The sequence below is a fragment of the Montipora capricornis genome, chromosome 6, assembly GCF_036669925.1.
Source record: "Montipora capricornis isolate CH-2021 chromosome 6, ASM3666992v2, whole genome shotgun sequence".
Taxonomy (NCBI): domain Eukaryota; kingdom Metazoa; phylum Cnidaria; class Anthozoa; order Scleractinia; family Acroporidae; genus Montipora; species Montipora capricornis.
Window position 1 is genome coordinate 66,660,435 of NC_090888.1, and position 10,000 is coordinate 66,670,434.

The following is a 10,000-nucleotide window of genomic DNA, read 5'->3' on the forward strand; positions in this document are numbered from 1 at the left end:
TGATTTCTCTAATTATCCAACTACATGATACATGAATGTAGGGAAAATGCACCCATGATTCGAGATTCAGACCCCCCCTTCCAGACCCAGAATATAGGCTACTTTTCTTACTCGATCTTTGAGTCTGCCATTCTTCTCCCGCAAAGATTGCAAGTCATACATAAGATCTTCAAAATTTCTTTGTTTTACCTCTATCCTAAGAATGAAATCAGAAAAAAAATACACCAGACCTGAGTATTAAACATAGTTCTGCATCAAAGGACGCTTTCCATTTGACAGATGACCGGCCAAACCGGACATTTGGAAGGACTATCTCTACAACACCTCCAAATTCCTGGTTTGCACCCACGTGACACGGCATCCATGTTGGATGGCAATACAATACAATTTATTTTTGCATAATTTGCATAATAATAAAGTTCAGTTACAGCAAAGACACATGTTATTATTCTTGTCATCCAACATGGCTGCAGTGAGGTCAGATGCAAACCGTCAATTAACACACTTCAAGTATGATGTATTCGCTGCAAGAAGAATGCGAGGGGAATATCATGCAAGTGTTCCTTCAAATTGTTGCATTTTCTTTGCAAACTGACAGGTCTCGCCGCCTAGTTAATGTTCTGGCGAAAGGAAAGTGCACTAAGACAGCTGTAAAGTGGTCATCTTCCCACCACTGCAAACTTTCAGTTTAATTTGACTTGATCAAACTTGACTTCTAATTCTTCAAATTCAATTCAATTACATCTGTTTTACATCTGCATCCAAGACAACCGAACGCTGCCAAGCTGTTGCTTAGCAATGAGGTTGAAACATGATTAAATTCAATGGATGTCAATAATTTCTGAAAACGGACTGTTTCACATATCTTGTAGACAATATGTATCATGAACAGAAAAGATCACGCTACAATAAGTAAACCCTTCGCGAAGAAAATCAGAAATTACTCACTGAAAGGCAACAATGGCTTCTTCTTCAGTCAACTTTGGTTCCTTAGATGCACCGCTCTTCTTTTTTGCTTTCTTCTTTCCAGAAGACTTTTTCTTTTCGGATTTCTTCTTAGGAGGCATGAGTTATGTCTAGGAAAGGTACAAAAGAAAGAAATTACCTTACGCAAGCGTTACATTTTCTTGTTTTTCGCTAGAAACTCTCCGATTGTCACAAAACAACATGTACAGCCTCGTTCTCGATATACTTGGATACGAGGTCTGTGTCCTATCCATCGAGTGGAGACTGGTTACTAGCATGAACGAAAGGACCTGAGTCGCGCCTCGCGGACGTAACTAACTTGGTTTGGAAGAGATGGCCTCGGTGGGCGAAATAGGAGATAGACAAGATACAAAACGGCTGGAATCAAAAAAGCAAACGCTAGATGACGCTTATGCAGCCCCGGCTAATTTTCTGGAGATCGATGTTGTCAATCCCGAGACGCATGGCATCGGGAAGAAGCGGTACACGGACTACGAAGTTCGCATGAGGGTTGGTATAGGATAAATTTGGATCGTGTTTTAGCTTGCATTATATTAGCTGGCGGAACCGGAATGCGTCCGATTATTAATGAGACATGAAACATTTCAGGCCAAGTTGATAATGGGTCAGCTTGCATATGTAGTCACTTGATTGTTTCTTGTGCTTGATTTCGGTAACCATATGTGAGGATCGATTATCGTTTTACAGTCTATTTGCACATCAACAAATAAAACTCTATTAATTTTGTTAATAAATCAAATTTGAAAGCATTTTGCAACACGACCTCCCACTTAACTCCAAACAATGTCCTATTATCGTAGAATACCCGGCCACAGATTTGTTTCGAAAAAAGTGTCAGTCGCGCAAATATGCAAGTCTTACTTTAATATAATAATTATTTGTTCCATGCACTTTATGCATGGTGGAGTAAGTTTCAGTGATTTCCTCTGACTAATTACTAAGGACGTTTGAATTTGGGCTTATTTTGTGCACTTTGACTTGCATGTGTAGTCAGAACATGAGTGTCTTTTGCTATTAGATCAAGCAATTTGAAAATTTATGGCTGGTTTTTATTCCTTGATGGAATTAGATTGTCTGGGTGAAAGGAGTCCTGAGCTCGAGAAGGAATGTTGGCAGTCACTGATGTTTCAGCAGCCGGAGCGGAATCAAAGTCATCTTGAGAGTCAAGTGATGGTTGGAAATTTGAACTAATGTAGTGATGCTTCATTCTATATCCTACATCCTCACAAACCAATCACCATTACTTTTCCTACTACCAATTACAACACTTACCAACACATACCAGAGCATCACTACATTTGTTTGAATTTCCAACTGTCGCTTGATTCTGAAGATGACTTCCTCTCAGGTTGTTGAAATGTCAAACATTGTCATCAGTCCTTCCCAGGTCTAGTTTCACCAGGACGATCAAATTCCATAGAGGTGTGTAACTCCTGGGTTCAAATCTCTTATACTTAAGAATTATAAATTTGGGAAGAAGGTGTTAGTTTCTAAACAAAATGTGGTGGGGTGTTGCTGGGGAGTGCGACTTGGATTTGGGGGCTGGAAGGTGAAGCTTCCCATAATTTTCAAGAGGAAAATGCCAGTGAGCATACTGCTCCTAGTGGTGTCAGTGGATATCCCTACTGGGAGAACTGAACATACGATCGGGAGATTTGATAGAGAATTGAAAGGAGGTGAATTACTGTTGAATTGCTTTATAGCATTTCTTGAGACTTATCCAGCATGAGCAATTATTGCTGTTAGAAGAGGCTAGGTTCCGGAAGTGTGGACGAGCCTGGAGCTGCTTTCAATCCCATTGACAAGGAAGGAGCTTTTTTAAAAGCTATACCTGGGCACCAGGCCAGTGTCATCACAAGTTTGTGGTGGGAAGGAAGAAGGGACCAAAGACTGTAAAGGTTTGACGAGGAAAGGTGATAAGCTTGATGGTGTGATTGGAAAAGGTAGAAAGACAGAGAAGAACAGGTGTAAGTGGAGGTATGTGGAAAGGGATCTGTTGTGGGAGTGTCTTGTCCTTTCTCATCACCAGAGCCTTGGATTGACCCAAGGCTCTGGGAAACTCTATGCAGGAGAACATGCACCATAGGGTTCTTACAGGGCTTTCAATAGAAGCCGGCTACCGCCGGAGCTCCGGCAGCTGTGGGTCTTTAAGTCACTAGCTACTTGGTCTACAACTTCTTCAAAAGCAAACCTCTTAAAATGTTTACAGCCTAACCATGCAATAGTACAAAAACCGTTCGAAATTTGCTTACACTTGTCTTGAGAATTTTTTTATAGCCATATGTTCCTTCATCTTGCGTGTGTTTGCGATCAATCACGACCAAAGCACTTTCCACTGTTTCCAGAACAGTATCATCATACTTTAAGCGTGGCCAGACTGAATTGTTTGCATTCTTTCCAAAGAAAAGGTATTTTGAATAAATTTTTACTTTCTATATTGTTTTCTCATGAATAATGTGACATTTTTGCTTTCTCAATATTTTTAATTACTAACTCTTTCATTGCCTTTGAATGAAGTGAAAGTCTTGAAAACTTAAAAATACTGTTCCTTTTGTGCATAAAATATTTTGTCATTATGTTAGCTGATTTTGATGCCCAGAAAGCTAGAAATCGTGTTTCCAAGCTTCTAGATTTTAAAATTTTATGTGGGAGCATGCCCCCAGACCCCCTTGGAGAGGCAGCCTTACCGCCACCTTATTGTCACAGCCACCTACTCAAAATTTGGGTTCTTATAGCCAAAATTTGGCTATTTGAACTTTGCGGCACCTGCTCACTCTCATGCTAACATGAATGCACCAATTAGAGAGGCTTTTGATTGTTCTTTGCAAAAAAACAATGAGAAGACACTTTGTTTCAGGGTTCCCCAGAGCTCTTCTTTCCCTCAGTAAAGAAAAGAGCTCTGGGGTCGAGATTGTGTTTTGTCAGGAGTGGTGGGAAGAAGATGGGAGGGTATATCAAGAAGGTGAAGGCTTAATTGTGGGACCAAGAAGGTTTTAGTGTTTGGAAGGAACCCAGTTTGATCTCATAGTTGAAGTGCATCAAGCTGAATAATCTGTTGACTAAGATGGAGAGGAGTGAGATCAAGAAGATGGTAAAGGATGAGATCTGAAAGGAGAATGGTGCGAATCAGGAGAAGGTGGTGATCAGTGAAGCCAAGTGGAATGAGTTGTTTGGGGAAAGTGATGACGAGGAAGAGTTTGTGGGATTTGATGCTGAAAGTGGGGAAGGCAGATGGTGTTACAAGTTACAGAGTCAGAGGCTGTGGGTGAAGGAGACAAAACCGATAGTGAGGTAGATTTCAAGGTCGCTTAAGGTGGAGGTGGGGTGATGTAAGACATGGATATGGTGGTCAAAGGTATCGACAGAGGGGTCAAAGTAATTGCGGAGGAGCTGGATTGTTTTGGTGCTGAGGGCGAGGAGATGGCTGGAGGACAGCATGGTAAGGGGAAGATGGGTGGCATCAATGGAGAGGTCAAATTAAAGTGGTTGTGGAGAATTAGGTTACTTTTCTCGATGATGATGGCCTTAGAGTGGTGAGCAAGGAGGAGAAGGAGGTACATGAACTTTGGAAGATGAGAGCAGTCTTTGGTAGTGAGCAGTTGGTTTGGTGTTCCTGGTTTGAAGGCTTAGGATAGGAGGAAAGTGAGAAGAGACGTGAAGGTTTGGAAGGGCTGATGCATAATCTTGTAAAGGATGGGATGTCAGTGTCTGAGATCAGTAGACTTTTGTATACTGCGTTGTTTGCAGTGGTGGACAGGTTGGGGCTGACGGGGAAGAAGAAAGGTAACAAGTTCAAGAAGAAGAAACACAGACAGGTGGCAAAGGAGGATTGAGAAGAGCATTATGGAATGGCAGCAGGATTTGGACGGGTTGTGGAGACGAGGAAGGGGACTGGGCTTGGGAGGAAAGTGATGGATTGGTTGAATAGCTAGGAGGTGTCAGTTTGACAAGAAGGGGATGGTTGTGGAGAGTTTGTTTTTGAAGACTAAGATCAAGTCTGAGAGCACGAGAATTTGGTGGTTTCTAGACAACTGTACAAAAATTAGACAGAGCACCTTGTTCAAGGAGGTCACTCTACAGAAAGTCAAAAAAAAAATAATAATAATAATAGTAAGAATTACTATTATTATTATTATTATTATTATTATTGTATACGCGAAGAGTGATGGACGTGGAACAGGGAACATTTACACCATTAGTATTTACAACAACAGGTGGCATGGGAGAAGAGTGCGAGAGATACCATAACAGGTTGGCAGAGCTAGTCGCAGCGAAGAAAGGAGAGGACTATGCCACCGCCGTCTCTTGGATACGTTCTAAAGTCTCCTTTGCCATCCTTAGGTCGGCTCTACTCTGTCTTAGAGGGTCAAGAACAGCTAAAAGAACAATTAGAAGTAATGTTCAAGAAGTGGACTTTGAATTAGATAGATGCCTTGCGAAAATCTAGGTTCTATAACTTTTATATATACATTTTTATTATTACTGGGAATAGTTTTTTAGATTTGTGATTGTTTTATATACTTATAGATATATTTCTAAAGAGTTTTATTCGAATTAAAATAAAGTTATTTATATTAATACTAATAATAACAATAACATGTGCATATATATTTTTGTTTTTTGTTTTTGTTTGCTTGTGTAAATGAACAATGAACTTGAACTGTTTTTTGTAATTGGAACAGAATATTTTTTTTATGTTGTTAATAATTTCTGTATTAACTGACTGATTTTCAATAAAGGTTTTTCTTTTTTTAAAAAAAAAAAAAAAATTATTATTATTATTATTTCGATTCCCAAGAAAAAAAGTCTAGGGATAGCTGTTAAATTAAAGTGAGAACAAACTATTACAAAAAGGATAAAACTTAATGGTCTTAGAATTTTGTGTCAATGGATGCTTGGGTCATAACTCTAAGAGCAGTGTCTCCTCTCTTCCAAGGCACAATAATGGATTCTCTCTTGTGACAGACAAATCTTCCTGTGTTTGTGATGCACGGAAATGGTCTACATGGATTAACAGGCATCTGATTGGCCCATCATCATGTGTACCTCCCCAATTCCAAATTGAATACCTACTTGGCTGGGAAAAAAATTGAGAGATACGTGTTGTATAATTAACTATTATCCTGCGAAATCGTGTGGAATATCGCCTGATACTCAGCGGACGAAGCCGTAGGCCGAGTGGGCTAAAATCAGGCAATGAAATTCGGCAGGATAATGAAATTGAGCAGGACAATAATTGTTTTATTATTCAACTCATCGATGACAAAGCACAATTTTCTATGTTTATTGGGAAAAAGAGCTGGAAAAACTACCAATTTTCTCTGCGACACAAAATTACGTATATCGCTGGATGACTGTTGAGTACGCACAACGAAAATTGAGCATGCTATGACCATATTTGGACATTGTCACAATGTGTTGAATAATAATAATGGATATCTTTTTTTTATAGACAAATCTTCCAGTATTTAAAGTGAAAGAATCAACTGTAAGGAGACGATATAGTGACTTCAAATGGCTAAGAACTGAATTGGAGAGGGACAGTAAGGTAATGACCAGTCCAAAATAGTTAAACTTAAGCCAAGCTTTTGGTCAAATCATAAGGGCACCAGAAGCTTTGGCTTAACCTGTTTTGTGGTTCTCATGTCTGCAGTAGTTTCAGTGCACCCGTCCTACATGTAGTGAAAATGAACATGGTTGAATTAGCTGACCTGGGAAGGCCATTAGTGACCTTTGAACTAGAAGTCACTTTAAGGGAACTCCCCACTCCAAGTGAAAGACAATTTAAACCCACAGAAAATGATGTTTTCAATCAGATTTTGTTTAAAGATTTTTTCAAAATAATATAACACTTGTATCAGAAATGAATTGATTTAACCCACTGACACCTCAAAGCCTTAGGACTCCTCTGGTTGACGTGCAAAATTGTCGGGTGTTTGACAAGAGAAAAAAAAATTGCGTCTTGACCACTCCCAGGGGTAAATGGGTTAATCGAGGGGACATCATTTTTCACTGCTTAACCGATTGACACCTCAAATGGCCCCTGGTTGACGAGCAGAATCATCTGGTATTCGACAAGAGTAAAATCTGGTTCGTCTCACTCCCAGGGGTCAATGTTTTAAGGAATGGTTTTTTTTCAATTTCCACAGGCGTTGCCATCTTGAATAGTGTTATTGTGATGGTTTATGGCTGCTCTTTTGTTTTGATACGAGAGTCCTTTGTGTTAAAACAATTGGGCAACCCAAGCACATCACAAATATTCAAGGTGGCAGGAGCCATGAAATTTAAAAGTGAAGCTAAGCAATTATAAAATTTATTATTTCTTTTCAGTTACAAACACTTTTTCGAAAAAAACAAAAAAAAAAAAATATGATTACACATAATTATTATCATTTTCATCACTTATTCTTTGAGGAGTGGAGGTTGACCCTTAAAAGGGAAAGAATCTCTATTTCATAGAATTCTTTAGAATCTTTATCGTAGAATTTCAATATAATACAGTATATGGATGATGATGAAGGGTTAGGGTTACATGTAGGGTTAGGGAATTTGAAAGACAGAGTGTGGGCTACCTGTGGCCTTTTCTTATACCTACCGTATTTACCCGTGTATAAGTCGATCCCATGTATGAGTCAACCCCCCATTTTTGATGGCAAAAAACGCAATTTCTTAATTTCTTTGTTAAATGTTCATGGAACACTAATCTTGTATTCTTCGATTTCAAGCGCTTAATGGTTTTGTTGTTCAGCAGCTGTTGTATAATTATGCGGGCATTTTTTCCTTGAGTTTCGAAAACGTTCTCAGAAAATCGAACATGTAAACCTCAAACTCACCTGTTTCGTTGTTCAAGGATAAAGGGCTTTAGAGGTTAAGCACAATTCAACATCACAGAAGCAGGAGTCAGTCTTTGAAAATAACTTGCGAATGATGCGAAAATGTGCAAGGTTTAATTGGTCCTTGACTTATAATTTCTCAAATGACAAACAAAACAAAACTCATAAACCAAACAATATGAAGTTTGCTAAAGCATTTAAATCTGCCAGGTTTGTATAAAGAATAAAAAACATTCATTACCAACCAGCATTTTCACGAGTGACGATGCTTGCACGCAAACATGAGGTATTGCGCCAGGTTACTAAGCCATTGAACCATGTGTAAGTCGAGGGCGATTTTTGGAGCTTCTTTTGAGGCCATAAAAGGTCGACTTATACATGGGTAAATACGGTAGATCTGATAGATAAGAACACTGATAAGATTTTAGCCCATTTGTGAAATGCTGTAACGGACATTTTTTTAGATTGTGGTCCCTCCACTTCCTGGTGATGCACTAAAGAAACAATTACCGTTCAGAGGAGATGATGGTAAGGGAGAGTTTTACCTTGAAATGAAATATTGTTTTAATTCATTCTATTTATCATAGGGAAGTTGCCAAAGATTAGCACATTATCATTGCAGTCTTGCTGAATTGTTTTAACAAAGTTTTTGTTGTTTTATGAGCTCTTGGCTGGGCTGTTTGAGAAATAACGGTTGAGAATTTGTTTAAACTTTTGTATGATAAATAATCAGTAAAAATGGGTAGGTTAACCAATGACATTGTATGATGGATATGATAATCTTTTGTGTGTGTTATGGTTTCACATTTTTTGACTTCTTGGTCACAAATTTAGGTTTGTTGACCATGGAATTGGGAACTTCTGTTGTCTACCTGAAACAAGGTCGATACATCCCATGATCCATGACTACCTGTGACCCAGCCAAGATCCATCACACCAAACCCTGTGCTGGATCTAGACCAGGTACCTTGAATGAACTGCCAAAATCAAAGCGACTAAAGTAATCCATGAGTGAAGGGGCTTGCATAAAGTACAGAACTTGTGCACCAGAACAACTCTGACCTGACATTTCAAAACCACCCTGAAAAGACCCTGAAGACAGGGCGAGAACAGCAGCCAACACATTCTCATACCAGAATAATAAGGCCACCACTACACTGTATACCACACAACCCTCTATAAAATAATGTTGATGCCATGCCAGGCAAACTAATTCATCGTCAGTAACCAAGTTAAATTGCATTTTTAAACCTTTTAGGAATGTTGTTTATTGTTTTGCTGCCATGGTTTTATATGTTTCTTGAGGATCCTGAAAACGATAGTAGAGCTTTTCCAATACAAATAATCACTGAGGTATCTCTCTGAACTCTTCTTTAGGGATTTTTGAAGATGATTTTATTGAGGAAAGAAGACAAGGCTTGGAAGCATTCATTAATAGGTGAGACAAAAAAGGGGTGTCAACATAGTTAGAGATGTGACAAACGCTTAATTTAATAGTTACTTAGTCAAGAGTTTTTCATGAACTGCTTGTCAAGATTATATGACTCTTCATTTAAGGAATCAAGAGGAATATTTCAACACTTACCCCTGAGTGTATAAGCAAGGACATTTCTCAGTTATTTTACATGTAAACTTTGCTAAGAACTAATGGTGAAAGCAAACAAAACTGCTGCTGAAGATATAAATTCAGCCGTTGTGACAGTGTATATGTTGTAGTACAATTTGTTCCTTTGGTACAATTTTTTCTGAACTGGTACAGAATATATTGAACTGGTACAAAATATATTGAATTGGTACAATTTTAATTGTACTGGTATTTTTATCAACTGTCTAAAAAAGGGATTTTCCTTTTTTGGGGGTGTAGTTAAAAAACAGGGGTGTGGTTTTTAGGGGGTCTAAAAAAGAAAATGTTATTTCTTTCTTTTCTTTTACTTTCCCACCCCTCCCTCATCTTCCCCATCACCTCTATCCCCCCTTATTTTCCAGGTGGCCCCCCTCCTTGCATTCCCTTATGCCCACTCCCTCTATGACAGACTTTACACAGTATACTCAAGACTTTCTTTATACTCACCCGAACTTGAACTTGAACTCCCTGGATCTGTTGTCCACTCTCTTATCCACTTGACCACACAAGCAGATCATGCAAATTTACCATGATAATTTATAATTAAATATTTTAA

At 38.7% G+C, this 10,000-nt stretch overlaps 2 protein-coding genes across 2 annotated transcripts in view; one reads left to right on the plus strand and one right to left on the minus strand.

The window, feature by feature from the left end:
* Window positions 1–1,194, minus strand: part of LOC138052949 (coiled-coil domain-containing protein 83-like) — a 13,550-nt gene extending 12,356 nt beyond the window's left edge. The window contains exons 1-2 of the mRNA XM_068899555.1: window positions 949–1,194; window positions 112–196 (exon numbers count right to left, since the gene is read on the minus strand). Of these exons, the coding sequence (XP_068755656.1) occupies window positions 112–196; window positions 949–1,067 (204 nt within the window). The 5' untranslated portion in view covers window positions 1,068–1,194. The remainder of the gene's footprint in view (window positions 1–111; window positions 197–948) is intronic.
* Window positions 1,195–1,251: 57 nt separating this feature from the next.
* The window catches only part of LOC138052951 (sorting nexin-12-like), a 15,096-nt gene continuing 6,347 nt past the window's right edge, over window positions 1,252–10,000 (plus strand). The window contains exons 1-4 of the mRNA XM_068899556.1: window positions 1,252–1,476; window positions 6,440–6,535; window positions 8,285–8,348; window positions 9,198–9,258. Coding sequence (XP_068755657.1) covers window positions 1,300–1,476; window positions 6,440–6,535; window positions 8,285–8,348; window positions 9,198–9,258 — 398 coding nt within the window. The 5' untranslated portion in view covers window positions 1,252–1,299. The remainder of the gene's footprint in view (window positions 1,477–6,439; window positions 6,536–8,284; window positions 8,349–9,197; window positions 9,259–10,000) is intronic.